At 44.3% G+C, this 16,635-nt stretch overlaps 1 protein-coding gene across 2 annotated transcripts in view; it reads right to left on the bottom strand.

Annotated features, from left to right (window-relative positions):
• Positions 1 to 16,635, bottom strand: part of Lats2 (large tumor suppressor kinase 2) — an 87,194-nt gene that overhangs the window by 52,431 nt on the left and 18,128 nt on the right. For both annotated transcript variants that reach the window (XM_070003129.1, XM_070003130.1), the window contains exon 2: positions 15,937 to 16,480. In XM_070003129.1, coding sequence (XP_069859230.1) covers positions 15,937 to 16,275 — 339 coding nt within the window. In that variant the 5' untranslated portion in view covers positions 16,276 to 16,480. The remainder of the gene's footprint in view (positions 1 to 15,936; positions 16,481 to 16,635) is intronic.

Genomic DNA, 16,635 nt, shown 5'->3' with positions numbered 1-16,635 from the left:
ATTTCCAGCCAGGTGCTGGTGGCTCAAGCCTGTAATCCTAGCTACTTAGGTGGCTCAGATTTGAAGATCAGGGTTTGAAGACAACCTGGGCAGAAAAGCCCCAATGAGACTCTTACCTCCAATTAACCATTCAAACACTAGAAGTGGTACTGTGGCTCAAGTGACTCAGGGACATCACCTAGGCCCTGAGTTCAAGCCCCACATGGAGAAAAAAAAAAAGGTAACTATTCCCAGACCATTTTAAGCCAGACAAAGTGAGGGACAGAATAGTGGGTGAGGAAAGCCAGGCACCAGTGGCTCACAACTAAAATCCTACCTATTTGGGAAGCAGAGATCAAGGATCAAAATTCAAAGATAGCCTGACGGGAGGGTGGGGGCTTGCAATACATATCTCAACCATTTAAAAGCTAAGCACAGGCATTTTGTCACCCCAGCTATGTGAGAATCATAAATAAGAGGATTAGGGCCAGGTACTTGTAGCTAACACCTCTAATCCTAGCTACTCAGGAGGCTGAGGTCTGAAGATTATAGTTCAAAGCCAGCCCAGGCAGGAAAGTCAATGAGATTCTATTTCCAATTAACCACCGGAAATGGAGCTGTGACTCAAGAGGTAGTGTACCAGACTTGAGCAAAATAAACTCAGGGACAGCATTCAAGCACCGAGTTCAAGCTCCAGGATAGGCATTAATTAACTAATTAATTAATTAAAATAGATAATCCAGGAAGGTCTGGATAAAGGAAAGATGCTATTCTGGTAGTCCTAACTACTCAGGAGGCTGAGATCTGAGGATCACAGTTCAAAGCCAGCCCAGGCAAGAAAGTCATGAGACTCTTATCTTCAATTAACCACCAAAAAGCCAGAAGTGGAGCTGTAGCTCAAATGGTAGAGCACCAACCTTGAGTGAAACAGCCAAGGAATAGCATCCAAGCCCTGAGTTGAAGTCCTAGCACAAAGGAAAAAGAAAACAAAAATGACAAAAAAGGAGAGATGTGCTTCAAGTGAAAGAATGCTTGCCTAATAAGCAAAAAGCTCTAAGTTCAGCTCCCTCGATGCTATCAAAAACAAAAACACTACAAAACAAAACAGGTCGGGCACTGGTGGCTCTCACCTATAATCCTAGCTACTTGGGAGGCTGAGATCTGAGGTTCAAAGCCAGCCCAGGCTGGAAAGTCTGTGACTCTTATCTCCAATTAACCACCAGAAAACCAGAAGTGGTGCTGTGGCTCAAGTGGTAGAGTACTAGCCTAGAACTGAAGAGCTCAGAGACATTGCCCAGGCCCCAGAGTTCAAGTCCCATAACCAGCCAAAAAATAAACAAACAAAAACCAGAAGCTGGAGGAGAGAAGAGGGAGGGGAAGAGAGGGAGAAAGGGGAAGAGAGAGAGAGAGAGAGAGAGAGAGAGAGAGAGAGAGAGAGAGAGAGAGAGAGAGAGAGAGAGAGAGAGAGAGAGAGAGAAGGGATACCTTCCTGTCTGGGGAAGAATTCTGAAGCTACCAATGAAACCCTAAGAAATGAGTGCTTACTCTGCTACCTGGCTCTTTTTCTTTTTCTTTTTTTTTCAAGCAGGAAAACTTGTTTATGAACACACAGCAAGCATTTTTTAAAGCAAAAAGACCAGGTGGCATGGGAGGGGAGGAAGAGGAACCAATCACTGTAAAGGTCACACCCTATCATGCACCTAAGCTTCCGCGGCTGGTAAAGCAAATAGGGCTCTGCCCACTCAACTCCCTCTCAGCGCCTGGCTCCTTTTCCTTCTGAGAATCTTACAAGGCAGGGATGTGAATAGGGCCAGTATCAAACAATCACACCAAGATTTGCCAACACAGTCACAGCTATAGGGGTAAGACTCCTGCCCTAACATTTCTAGCTTAAAATACCAGAAAAATTGGAAACAACAAAACAGTTGAGTAAAACCATGTGGCATGGAAGCAGAAACCAAAGGTGACAGCCACATACAGTGTTCTTGAAGCCTCCTGTCAGAGGTTGACAGCTGGTACTGAGTCCAATTTGTTCCACTCTCCTTGGCCACATTCTTGAGTCATTTAGATGTCAAATGCCTAGCTTTACAAGGCTCTCTGGCTAAATAAAAGCCTTGAGAAAACAAATAAAGTTACTTCAAATTTACATTGAATATTTACTTGCTGGCTAGGGAAAATTCTCAGTTAATCATTTACTTCTGTAGAAAACCACCTTTGTTTCTATCACATGATCAATCATTTTTTCAATATAATGACCAGCCACAACATATATGAAAGCCACAGGTATACACAGTCCCTGAGTTTGAGCAACTATTTGTATGAGCTCTAAAAGAGAGACAACCAGCAGCCAGAGACTGGTAAGAAGATAATGATATTATTATTTCATAAAATGTGCCCAGCTCTCTGGCTACTTTGCTGGTGACATATGGTACTAAGGTTGAACTACCATCTCTGTGTACCAACCTTGTGCCAGCCACCACAGAGACATTCTTTCTGGTCTGCGGGGAAACTCTGGAGGCAGTAGTAATTAGCCCAATAATCTAGAGAATGACAAATTAAGCCATTTATCCTGGTGACACTGCCAGGGACATGTGGTTCTACTGTGGATTCATAACAAAAGTCACCTTTTCTATCTTCCCTACTAACAGAGCTTAAAGGTCTTACTGGGAGTGGCCCGTTTCCAAGATACTTTCAGCCTTGCTGGAACTTTGGAGGAAGCACCCTGAGAAAGAGCCAGGGCCTAAGTGGTCTTCCTTGCCCTTGTTCTGTATATCACTTGGAATGTTGGTGGAAGCTACTTGTTAATGGATGGCAAAGCAGAAAGAGAAATGGTATCTTTTGGGGGGGGGGGGGTCCGGTCATGGGGCCTGAACTCTGGGCCTGGGCACTGTCCCTCACCTCTTTAGCTCAAGGCTAGTGCTCTACTGCTTGAACCACAGTGCCACTTCCGGCTTTTTTCTTTTTGCTTATGTGGTGCTGAGGAATCGAACCCAGGGCCTCAGGCTTGCAAGGCAAGCGCTCTACCACTGAGCCAACTTCCCAGCCCAAGAAATGATATCTTTAATAATACCATAGGACTACCATTCCAGCCACATCCTGCCAACCTTCAACTGTCCTTATTCTACTTGTAGTTACAGTAAGCCTTTGTTTGGGGATCTGCTACTACCAACTCATTCAATTTTCCAATGATATGGCCAGCAAGCTCCCTAATAGAGTCCATCTGTCTCCGATACCTGGAGTACTGAGGAGCTCCCACTCCTGAAATAGACTGAGGTGGGGTGCTGAGGCAGTGCTCAGGAATGGTACTATGAAAAAGGGTCCCACACTTTATTTAAGGAACCCTTGTCAAAATTCAAATCAGGCCACTAACAAATTATAAAATATTACAAATTGGAGCCAGGCATCAGTGGCTCACACCTGTAATCCTAACTACTCAGTAAGCTCAGGTCTAAGGATCATGGTTCAAAGCCAGCCTGGGCAGGAAAATCCATGAAACTCTTATCTCCAATTAGTCACTAGAAAGCCTGAAGTGATGCTGTTGCTTAAAGTGGTAAAATACTAGCTTGAGCAAAAGAGCTATAGACAGTCCCACACTCTGAGTTCAAACCCAATGACTGCCAAAACAAAAAACAAAAACCCTTGTGGACAGTGCCCAGGCCCTGAATTCAAGCTCCAGGACCAACACACATACACAGGAGGGAGGGAGAGAGAGAGAGAGAGAGAGAGAGAGAGAGAGAGAGAGAGAGAGAGAGAGAGAGAGAGAGAGAGAGAGAGAGAGAGAGACAGACATGGAGGAGGGGGAGAGGGAGGGGGAGGGGAAGGGGAGGAGAGGGTACTATTGGGCTGGGAAGGTGGCTCAGTGGTAGAGCGCTTGCCTTGCATGCATGAGGCCCTGGGTTCGATTCCTCAGCACCACATAAGCAAAAAGAAAAAAGCCAGAAGTGGCGCTATGGCTCAAGTGGTAGCGTGCTAGCCTTGAGCTGAAGAGCTGAGGGACAGCGCCCAGGCCCAGAGTTCAGGCCCCATGACCAGACCGCCCCCCCCCCCGAAAAAAATATAACTATTAAAAAAAATCATGGGCTGGGAATGTGACTCAGTGGTAGAGCGCTTGCCTTGCATGTATGAGGCCTTGGGTTCGATTCCTCAGCACCACATAAGCAGAGAAAAAAAAAGCCAGAAGTAGTATTGTGGCTCAAATGGTAGAGTACTAGTCTTGAGCTAAAGAAGTTCTGGAACAGTGCCCAGGCCCAGAGTTCAGGTCCCAGGACTGGCAGAAAAGAAAGAAAAAGAAAGAAAATAAAAGAGAAAAAGAAAGGAAGAAAGCAAGAAAGAAAGGAAAGAAGGAAGGAAGGGAGGGAGGGAGGGAGAGAGGGAGGGAGGGAGGGAGGGAGAGAGGGAGGGAGGGAGAGAGGGAGGGAGGGAGAGAGGGAAGAAGGAAGGAAGGAAGGAAGGAAAAGAAAAGAAAACATCATTTCTCTTCACCTCATGTCTGTAATCCTTGCTACTTCAGAGGCTGAAAATGAGAGGGTTACAGTTGGAGGCCAGCCCAGGCAAGAAAGTCCATGAGGCCTCTTCACAACCAACAGCTAAGCATAGTGGTTCATCATCCTAGCTACATGGGAGGCTGAGATCAGACAAATCAGAGTTTCAGGCCAGCCCAGGCAGGAAAGTGCATGAAACTTCACCTCAACAGAAGAAGCTGAGAACAAAGGTATGTGCTTGTCACTTGGCTATAATGTGAAGTGAAAAAATGGATGGTTCACATGCTGATTGCTGTCCCCTCTCTCTTCAAAGCCTCCAAGAGAGAAGATTCCATTGTCAACCTAGGACCTGTACCACTCACACGTAGAAGCAATTCAGGGAGATATATTCCTAGTGAGATCTTTATTTGCCCCCATACTAGGAGACTTACTGGGGATAAGAGTCTCAGATTTACCTGTGTTGGCTGGCCTCAAACCAGGATTCTCAGATCTCAACTTCATGAGTAAATAGGATTACAGGTGTGAGGCACTGATGCTCAGCTCCAAGTGAGCCCTTAACTTAAAAGCTTCAGACAGTGAAAGCTACAAACAAGTGGCAATTAGTTGTTTGTTGTTTTGCTCAGTAGTAACCATAATATTTATTGCTGGCAGTGCTATTTAATAACTCTGAACAACAAAATAAATATTGTAAAAATGCTCATTTATCCTAATACTTTTATTCTAAATTGTATTCTAAGGAAATCAATGATATCCATACATACTTATGGGGAAAGATGTTCATTTCTAGCGCTTTATGATAAAGTATGGAATATCTACTGGAATAATTGACATTAAAAATTATGTTTTAAGGGACTGGGAATGTAGCTTAGTGGTAGAATGCTTGCCTAGCATGCATGAAGTCCTGGGTTCAATTCCTCAGTACCACATAAACAGAAAAAGCTGGAAGTGGCACTGTGGCTCAAGTGGTAGAGTGCTAGCCTTTAGCAAAAGAAGCTCAGGGACAGTAGCCAGGCCTTGAATTCAAAACAAAAAACAAAAAAAAAACAAAAAATGTTTATGTTGGGGCTGGGAAGGTGGCTCAGTGGTAAAGCGCTTGCCTAGCATGCATGAGGTCTTCTTGGGTTCAATTCCTCAGCACCACATAAGCAAAAAGAAAAAAGCCAGAAGTGGTGCTGTGGCTCAAGTGGTAGAGCGCTAGCCTTGAACTAAAGAGCTCAAGGGACAGTGCCCAGCCCCAGAGTTGAGGCCCCACGACTGGACCCAAAAAATTAAAATTAAAAAAAAAGTTTATGTTTATGCTGGGCGCTGGTCATGCCTACAATCCTAGAAACTAGGAGGATTGCAGTCTGAAGCTAACTCAGGCAACAAAGTCCATGACAGTCTTATCTCCAATTCACCAGCAAAATGCCACAAGTGTAGCTAGGGCTCAAGTAGTTGAGTGCCAGCCTTGAGTGCCAGCCTTGGGCAGAAAAAACTATGGGACAGGGTCCTGGCCCTGAATTCAACCGCAGTAACAGCACCAAAAAAACACGACCACTACTACCATCACAACAACAAAAAACCCCACTAACAACAGTAAACAGTATGAAAATGTTTCTGGTGAAATGTTCGTAACTTGGATATTTCTGCAAGCAAGCACAGTTCTGAGTCCTAGCAAGCGATGGCAAGAACAAGATTAATGCTAGCTAATAGGACTATAAGGGAGCTGGATATTCAATAAAATGCACCACTACCTGGTAACACATTCTGATATATACTAGGGAAATGAAGACCAGGAATCTGATTTAGACTGACGGATCAGAAAAGGATTTTCTGAACCACAGACATGATGTCAGCCTTTAAGGAGAGTGGGCATCCTCCTTCAGCAAGGCAAGGAAATCGAATGCACAGATTGTCCACAGAACCAGAAAAGAATGGCAAGGGTGGCCTGAAGCTTTAAGCCTCAGAGAGCTATCCTAAAGGCAGTGGAGGAAGTTTCCAGAAGAGAAAAGATCTGACATCTCCTTTGCAGAAAGAATGTACCTTGAAGATAGGTATTATGCTGACCAGGAAGAAGGGGCAGGAAGGGTGACCAGTGAACACCTGGGTCCCAAAGGGGACAAAGGCCTGGACCAAGAGGAGCAGAGGAAGTAGAGAGGGACTGTGGGACAGAATGGATGGGTTGGGCAGGAGAGCAGATGAGGAAAGTCACAAGGGAGCCTAATCCAAAGTGACAGGAGAGAGCTGGTCACAAGCAACCATATGCAGTATGACCCCATTCTGTTATGAAAAATGGACATCTGTTATATCTATAACTGTTTAAAATGCATTATATACATGTGATCTATTAGAAAAAGTTAGCCAATTCTCTATCTAAAACATTAAGGATGGTCTTTTGAGCTGTCTTTTTTTGGGGGGGTGGGGAGGGGGGTCCGGTTATGGGGCCTGAACTCTGGGCCTGGACGCTGTCCCTCAGCTCTTCAGCTCAAGGCAAGCACTCTACAACTTCAGCCACAGCACCACTTCCAGCTTTTTTTTTCTGCTTATGTGGTTCTGAGGAATTGAACCCAGGGCCTCATGCATGCAAGGCAAGCACTCTACCACTAAGCCACCTTCCCAGCCCTGAGCTGTCTTTTGTTGTTGTTGTTGTTGTTATGGAGTTTGAACTCTGGGCCACGGCGCTGTCTCTGAGCTCTTCAGCTCAAGGCTAGCACTCTACTACTTGAGCCACAGCACCACTTCGGTTTTCTGGTGGTTAACCGGAGATAAGAGTCTCACAGATATTCTTGACAGGGCTGGCTTTGAACCACAATCCTCAGATCTTAGCCTCCTGAGTAGCTAAGATTACAGGCTTGGGCTGTGGTTTTATGGCACACAAAAGGCCACACCTTATTTTAATAATTGAAGACGAGACTACAGAAAGAGTTATTGTAAGCTTTTAGGCAAGGAAAGTACGTGCAAGAGGAGGTAAAAGTGAATAAAAGTTTATTGGGGTACACACCCAGGCGAACTCCCTGGTCAGGATCAGAGTGCCTCAAACCTTACAGTGATGACACACCTTGGTATGACCAGCCTGTGTCTTGTCAAGGTCATTTTATTTTTTTAAGTATTTATTTATACTTTTTGGTGGTGCTGGGGATTCAACCCCAGCCCTTGTACATACCAGGCAAGAATTCTCCCATTGAGCCACACCCTCAGCATTGAAGAGATTTTAAAATCTTACTTTTTAAAAAGTATGTAGTTAAGTTTACCTTTGGATTGGACCAAATTTTATTTGAAAGCCTTTTTTTTTGAAGTTGGTGAAAGAAATGATAGGCCTATGTTTATTTTATTTTATTCTTTTTAGGATTTGAACACAAGGCTTTGTGGCTGCTAAGCAGATTACCAATTAAGCATGCCCCAGTCCTTTTTTTTTAAAGCCTTTTTTAAAAATAAAAATAAAAACAGGGGGAAAGGCAAGGAACTGCTACACCCAAAGGCCATTGTGATCTGATTTCCTGTTACATTACTGACATTCCTGAATTGTTTTTTTTCTTCCTCCTCCTCTTACTCTTGCATTCAGTCACCCTAGAAGCTCCTTTTTCTAGAGGAAGGGAAAAAGAAGAAATGTACATGGTATCTATGTTCCTTTTATTTTTTTTTTATTAGCGAAATACCTTTATTTGAATGAAACCGTCCTGAGGTAGGACTTGTAAACATAACATTTCTCTAGATCTCTCCTGATGGTGCCTATTGTTAGATCTAGACTAAATAAATTCCATTCACATTTGTCTACTGCTGAGACTGACAACTGAGGGGAGAGGGGTGGCCTAGACCAGAACATGGAATCACATCTATTTCTTTCTTTTTTTGGGGGGGTCCGGTCGTGGGGCCTGAACTCTGGGCCTGGGCGCTGTCCCTCAGCTCTTCAACTCAAGGCTAGGGCTCTACCACTTGAGCCATAGCGCCACTTCCGGCTTTTTTCTTTTTGCTTATGTGGTGCTGAGGAATCGAACCCAGGGCCTCATGCATGCAAGGCAAGCACTCTACCACTGAACCACCTTATCGGCCCCTCACATCTATTTCTTTAAATATTAAATTGCACAGTGAATAGGCAGTCATCTGGGCACAGGAAAAGCTTGGCAGAAAGAAAAAGAAAGAAAGAAAGAAAGAAAGAAAGAAAGAAAGAAAGAAAGAAGAAGAAAGAAAGAAAGAAAGAAAGAAAGAAAGAAAGAAAGAAAGACAGACAGACAGACAGACAGACAGACAGACAGACAGACAGACAGGAAGGAAGGAAGGAGGAGGAGTAGGAGAGGAGGAGGAGGAGGAGGAGAAGAGGAGGAGGAGGAGGAGGGGGAGGAGGAGGAGAAGGAGAAGGAGGAGGAGGAGGAGAAGGAGAAGGAGGAGAAGAAGAAGAAGAAGAGGAGGAGGAGGAGGAGGAAGAGGAAGAGGAAGGGGAAAAAGAAGGAAGGAGAAGATGGAGGAGGAAGAGGAGGAGGAGAAGGAGGAGGAGAAGGAAAAGGAGGAGAAGGAGGAGAAGGAGAAGAAGAAGAAGAAGAAGAAGAAGAAGAAGAAGAAGAAGAAGAAGAAGAAGAAGAAGAAGAAGAAGAAGAGGAAGAAGAAGAAGAAGAAGAAGAAGAAGAAGAAAGAGCAAGAAGAAGAACAAGAAGGAGGAAGAAGAAGGAGGAGGAGGAGGGGGAGGAAGGGAGAAGGGAGAAGGAAGAAGAAAGAGGAAGGAGGAGGAGGAAGGAAGAAGGAAGGAGGAGAAGGAGAAGAAGAAGAGGAAGGAGGAAGAAGAAGGAAGAAAGAAGAAGGAGGAGAAGGAGGAGGAGGAGAAGGAAGGAAGGAAGGAAGGAAGGAAGGAAGGAAGGAAGGAAGGAAGGAAGGAAGGAAGGAAGGAAGGAGGAAGAAGAAGACAATGACGAGGAGGAGGAGGAGGAAGAAGAGGAGGAAGGATGTGAGCTGAGCTTTGATGCTACGATCCAGATGGGAAAGTTATTGGAAGCAAATAACTAGCTATCATTTGCAAAAGCCCCAAAACAAGGAAGTGAGAAAGGAGGTTTGGAACGACATAAGGTTCCTAAAGTAGAGAGCTCACAGGTATGGGACAATCAAGGTATGCTGAATTCAAACACAAGGGACATCAGAAGCCTGAAAGGACTGTCTGTCCAAATCAGAGGACAGGAGACATCTGTGCTCCAAAGTACAAGAGAGAATGAGAGCGAGATGTCAGAGGATAAAAAAAAACAGAAGCAGATGAAAAGTCAGCCGCTGCCTAGAGATAGATAAGAAAGGCAAAGCCAGACTTCAAGGGATTGCACTCAGGAATAACTTACAAGACCTGTCACTCAGTCAGGACTCCTGGACAAGAATGTCTAAGAAATATTCTTACATGCAGGTGAACCTGTGAGTGCTCAGGTGAGGCAGATCAGAGTCTGAGTCAGCTGTTTGACTCTTCCATTCTATCACACTGAGACATCACCAAGAACCCATCTCAAATTGCTAGGTGGTTATGCTATTACAGGTGACAAGTTCTGAGCATAGTGCCTAGCACTCCAGTGTCTACAAACATCCATCTTGTTCCTATGTGAGATCGGGGCTTCAACATGCCTTGCCCCTTTACAGTGCTATGCCACTAACTTTTTAGATGAGTGGAAAAACTAGCCAGGTACCAGTGGCTCACATCTATAATCCTACTACTCAGGAAGCTGAGATCTAAGGATCTCTGTTCAAAGCCATCCCAGATAGACAAACCTGACTCTTACTCTAATTAACTATCAAGCCAGAAGTGGATCTGTGGCTCAAGTGGTAGAGCTAGCCTTGAGCACAAAAGTTCAGGGATAGCACTGAGTTCAAGCCCTAGGACTGGCATTAAAAAAACAAACAAACAAACAAACAAACAAAAAACTTGACTTCCTTTGGTTATTACTCAGCTCATCTCTGATGAGTTTGATGTCATGGCTGCTGTGTTCAGGAAGCTGGCCTCAGAAGATGACATGTTCTGACCACTGGTGATATTCCTTCTGTTGACTGAGTATATAATAAAATCACTTTACTTGTATTCTCCTTACCCTTATTCCAATAAAGACTTAAATCACCTAAGCACATACAATAAAAGTTGGAGGGAGTTGGATTAAAGTTGTAAAGTTACAGTAGAAACAGAAATTCAGGACCAGGGAATCTCACTGAGACATAGCCATAGATTGGGCACTTCACAGAGAGAGGGAGGATCCAGCAAGGTCAGTTACAGCTGTCCCAGAGGAAAAAACCACAAGCTATTCCTCAAAGGAGACAGCCACACCTCCTAGTCCTCATATCTGGCAGTTTCTCCATAACTCTTTCTCTTGAGATCACAACCTGATGGAGGGGTCCAGAAGCAATAGGCCTGCCCTCGAGTCCTTTCTCTCATACCAGAGTCATTATGCTGTGAGTGCAGAGAGCCATACAATAACCCAATGTGAAAGCTCTCTCACCCAACACCAGTGAACCTGGGACATGCAAGTGTTCCACCTATCACTCAGCAACACCTCAATGCCCTCCTTTCAGGGTCCTCCTGTCATCTAGCAACACCCCTACATCTTCACACAACCTCTCCACCTGTCACTCAGTCACAAGCCTGCACTGGATCATTCAGTCACATCTTTCTGCCAGGAGCACAATTCAGGGTCAGAATAACCATTGTGCTCTATTAAGGGATTCTGCCTGTTAACCCAGCTGTACTCCTGCACCCTCATGTAAGGGTTCCATCTGTCATTCAGCAATACTCCTGCACCCCCCTATGCAGGTGCTGGGTCTGTCACAAAGACTGTGAAACAGGGGCTGTTTTATATAGTAATTTCACTGCGTATCAAGTATAAAAACCACTTTTTGAAGAGGAAATATGGTCATTTGAAGGCATAAAGAGAAAAAGCAGAAAGAAATGCTGTAAGGGGGACTGGGAAGGTGACACAGTAGTAAAGTGCTTGCCTTGCATGAATGAGGCTCTGGGTTCAATTCCTCAGCACCATATAAGCAGAAAAGGCCAGAAGTGATATTGTGACTCAAGTGGTAGAGCACTAGCCTTGAGCTGAAGAGCTGAGGGACAGTGCCCAGGCCCAGAGTTCAGGCCCCACGACTGACCAAAAAAAAAAAAAAAGAAAAAAAGAAATAGAAATGTTTGTAAAGTAAAAGCTACACTCAATTACTTATGCCAGTTACAAGCATCCAAGGCTACAAAACATGCCACTCATATAATAAACTTCTCTTTTTTTTTCTAATTCTTTCAATCTATAACAGCATCTTCCTTGTAGTTTCCTTATGATTATAGAAATTTTCCTAGCCAGGCACAAGTGGATCATGCCTGTAATCCTAGCTACTCAGGAGGCTGAGATCTGAGGACTGCAGTTCAAAGCCAGCCCAGGCAGGAAAAGTCCATGAGACTCTTATCTTCAGTTAACCACAGAAAAGCAGAAGTGGCACTGTAGCTCAAGTGGCAGAGCACTTGCCTTGAGCTAAAGAGCTGAGGGACAGCGCCCAGGCCCAGAATTCAAGCCCCATGACTGACCAAAAACAAAAAACAACAACAACAAAAAAAAAACCGCCCAGGCAGGAAAGTCCATGCAACTCTTATCTCCAATTAACCAGCAAAAGAGCTGGAGGTGGAGCTATGGCTAAAATGGAGAGCACTAGCCTTGAGCAAAAGAAGTTCAAGGCCAGCCAGGCACCTGTAATCCTAGCTAGTCAGGAGGCTGAGATCTGAGGATCACGGTTCAAAGCCAGCCGGGGCAGGAAAGTCCGTGAGACTCTTATCTCCAATAAACCACTAGAAAACTGGAAGTGGTGTTATGGTTCAAGCAGTAGAGCACTAGCCTTGAGCTGAAGAGCGCAGGGACAGCGCCCAGGCCCAGAGTTCAAGCCCCAGGACTGACCAAAAAAAAAAAAAAAAGAAGAAAACCAGAAGTGGCGCTGTAGCTCAAGTGGTAAAGCACTAGCCTTAGCTGAAGAGCTAAGGGACAGCACCCAGGCCCAGAGTTCAAGCCCCACAACTGACAAATAATAATAATTTATAAATAAAAATGTGACACTACTAGGTAGAAAGCAAGGTGCTTATGGACATTCTGATGACCATAGGATGAATAATACAATGCTGAGGCCTATAATCCTAGCTACTCAGGAGGCTGAGCTCTAAGGATCCTAGACCCAGGGAAGAAAGTCCATGAGACTTTTATCTCCCATTGATGACCAAAAAGCGGGAAGTAGCGGTATGGCTTAAGAGGGAAGAGTGTTGTAAGCAAAACTCAAATAAAAACTCAAACAAAACTCAAACAAAAATTACATATAAATTAAAACTGTATCTATTATAAGAGGAGATAAAGGGGGAAAGATGCAACTGCAGGGATCTCTTTACCTGTTAATCTCAGTCTTACAGGGCACCAGAGGTTGTATCAATCTTTCCCTTACATTAGTGGGGTTCAGATAAACGTTTCCTACTGGAATTATCTGAAAGCAAATTCACCCTTGTCTGAGTTGGAGGGTAAGACCAAGGCACAGCTGCTTTAAGTTATAAATACTAGATACCAAACAAGTATTTCAGAAGCATTTAGTGTGGCAAATGGAGCCCTTTCTGCTAGCAATTAACATAAATTAAATGTTAATGTGAACTTCAATGATATCATGAGCCTTAATTCTCCAGCATTTGCATTTTACTGTATTGAGAACAGCACCAGCTTTAGTGTAATGTCTTGTAGTATAATTACGACTAATGGATTTTACTCTAATAAGATCCCACCTGTACTTCAGATTATTTTCTTGATTTGTTTCTTTCTCTCGAATCTGAAATACATCTTGCAAAGGACACCTGGGCTCTGATAGCCCCCTTTCGTGTACAACTAATTTACAAAAAATTTTAGCCTTCCTGTTGACCTGAAAAATCCCTCTGCAATCTTACCCCAGGCTTCTTTGGGCTGCAATTTCCCTACTTTCAAAACAACCAAGTACTGTCTGTCAGGGCACAACAACTGGAGGCATATTTAACTTCATTGGTTCATGAGTAAGGCTGGGCCACTACTGTCCTAAAACACTCCACACATTACTCATGATCCTCAGCTTCATCTAAGTGGCCAGATACAAGTATGCTTGCTAGACTTGGGGACACAAATCCCCAAGTATCAAGGAAGCCCCTACAATATAGCCAGATCTGCTTTAACAATGTATTATCTCAAAGTAACAATTCTCCAGTTAAGTTCTATGGTAATAAATTACAGTATAAGAGGACAGAGATTGCCTTTGGGAATAAAAGAAGACCATTGTTTGCCTTGTACAGAAATGACGGTAATTATTAGAAATTATAAATGTTAAGGAAAAAACTGGGAGCGAGGGAAGGGGTGACATTATCCAAAAAGAAATGTACTTTTTTTTTTTGGGGGGGGGGCCCGGTCGTGGGGCCTGAACTCTGGGCCTGGACCTGGGCGCTGTCCCTCAGTTCTTCAGCTCAAGGCTAGCACTCTACCACTTGAGCCACAGCACCACTTCCGGCTTTTTTCTTTTTGCTTATGTGGTGCTGAGGAATCAAACCCAGGGCCTCATGCATGCAAGGCAAGCACTCTACCTCTGAGCCACCTTCCCAGCCCCAAGAAATGTACTCTTTACCTGACTTATGTAACTATAACCCCACTGGTACCTCATCTTTATAATAACAATTTTTAAAAAAGAAAAAGAAATTACAGTGCTCAAGCCATCCCAGTGTGCTTTAGGCAAGAACTCTAATTTTCCAAGGCAGAAAAATAAAACGCTTATTCCCACTTCACACAGTTGATCCTTAACATGACAGATGGAAATAAAACCCTGGTTTCCATGACACAATGACATTTTTGCTAGTTACATTTGGCTAGCCATGTTTTTTACAAGGTCCTGGCCTTCAACATGATTTTTTTTTTTTGGGGGGGGGGGGGTCCGGTCGTGGGGCCTGAACTCTGGGCCTGGGCACTGTCCCTCAGCTCTTCAGCTTAAGGCTAGTGCTCTACCACTTGAGCCACAGTGCCACTTCCGGCTTTTTTCTTTTTGCTTATGTGGTGCTGAGGAATCGAACCCAGGGCCTCATGCATACAAGGCAAGCGCTCTACCACTGAGCCACCTTCCCAGCCCTTCAACATGATTTTATTCAGGGTTATGCACTGCTAAGAGCCCAGCTGGGAGTTGTCTATTTATGTGTAACACTTTTTTTTTTTTTTTTGTCGGTTATGGGGCTTAAACTCCGGGCCTGAACACTGTCCCTCAGCTCTTCAGCTCAAGGCTAGTGCTCTACCACTTGAGCTACAGCGCCACTTCCGGTTTTCTGGTGGTTTATTGGAGATAAGAATTTCATGAACTTTCCTGCCCAGGCTGGCTTTAAACTACAATCCTCAGATCTCAGCCTCCTGAGTAGCTAGGATTACAGGCATGAGCCACCGGCGCCTGGCTACCTTTTTTTTTTTTTTGCCAGTCCTGGGACTTGAACTCAGGGCCTGAGGACTGTCCCTGAGCCTCTCTGTGCTCAAGGCTAGCACTCTACCACTTGAGCCACAGTGTCATTTCCGGCTTTTTCTGTTGCTGTGGTACTAAGAATCAAACCCAGGGTTTCATGCTTGTTAGGCAAGCGCTCAACCACTAAGCCACCTTCCCAGCCTTCCACTAGCATTCTTTATTCCTGAGTGACTGAGAAGGCACAGTATGCCACTAACAAATCTGGACCATTTTACCAGCCTTGGTTTCTCCAGTCTTTTGGATTCTTTTTTCCTTTATTTTCTGAAGATAGTTACAACTCCTATATAACAGAGTATTAACTTCTTAAAATAGGAGAAAAGGGAATCAGAAAATAGTTCCTAAATGTTAACCAACACTCTTAAGAGGAGTATAAAAACAAAGGAAGAGAAGCTAGCCCCCTCCCTAGGGCAGCTCAGAATTACCCTAAATAAACCTCCAAAGATAGGCTGGGAATGTGGCTTAGTGGTAGAGTGCTTGCCTAGCTAGCATGCATGCAGCCTTGAATTTGATTCCTCAGTACCACATAAACAGAAAGCTCCAAAGAAAGGGCTAAAGTAGAAAAGCCCTGCTCCATCAGAACAGAAATGAGCTGTGGATTCAGCCCCATGGTACAGCACTTAATAGGTACAAAGCTCTGAGGTCTATCCCAGTAAGATACACAGATACACACGCACACATGCGCACACACGCACACACACACACACACACACACACACACACACACACACACACAACATACACACACACACACCAAGTGCGCATGTTATAATTTCAGGAGCGTTTAGAACATTGTGGATCCTGCCTTAAAAAGGAAAAGCAGCTATAGACTCTGGGAGGCATGGTAGACAACAGTTCAGTAATGCAAAGAAAAGACTGCTGGTTTTCATGTCTTTACACTTTTCTGTATTATCAAAGCCTTGAGTAGTTGCCAAAGGATTCTGTCCATCCCAGTGTGGTCCCCATGGGGGATACTCATTGCACCCACCCCCATGGGAAGCTGGAGAAGGTCTATACGCACCTGATCACATCCCGCATTCACCAGCTCCTGAAGCATTTGCCGGTTTACCTCTGCAGCTGTGGAAGTGCCAGATTCATTGGCGAAAGGCAGTAGGGAATATCTGATTTCCCTGAGGGCTTTCTGGTAAGGTCCAAACTTCGGGGTAGCTCTCATCTGCTGCTGCCTGGCAGCATCTTTGCTCCCCAGGACTTTGGCATCCAGAGAAGCATCACTGTTTGGTCCCACGGGCAGTCCCTGGGTCGAAGGCTTGGGGGGCTGCTTTAACCCCTCTCGGATCTCTTGTAGTCGCTGCCGGCTATTTCCAGAATAAGTTGTGGCAGGAAAAGTCTTTGGCCTCATTGTTAGTCCCACTTCCTTTTACCATAAATACAATCTTCTCAAAGGGTTTATTATTTTTTTTAAAAAAACAACTTTCAATAGTCAACTAGTTGTAAACATACATTCAAAACAATTTCCTTTTGAAATTTTTCTTTCCTTCAATTTTTGTAGTTCCTGTAGAGAACCTACAATTTTCCAGCATCTTCATCTTATAGACCACCACTTTCTAGGGAAAGGAGGAAAAAAGAGAAAAATGTTTATTTGTGGTTTCCATATAATGTTAATGCATTTTCAGAAATGGTCGGTGATCTTGGGAATACTCTACTTGGAAAGAAAAGCAAGAAAAACAAAAACAGTTTAGCAACACCAGAGTACAGGACA

Source organism: Dipodomys merriami, unplaced genomic scaffold (genome assembly GCF_024711535.1).
Source record: "Dipodomys merriami isolate MVZ:Mamm:240054 unplaced genomic scaffold, mDipMer1.0.p SCAF_6, whole genome shotgun sequence".
Lineage (NCBI taxonomy): Eukaryota > Metazoa > Chordata > Mammalia > Rodentia > Heteromyidae > Dipodomys > Dipodomys merriami.
This window is presented reverse-complemented; position numbering and strand designations above follow the sequence as displayed.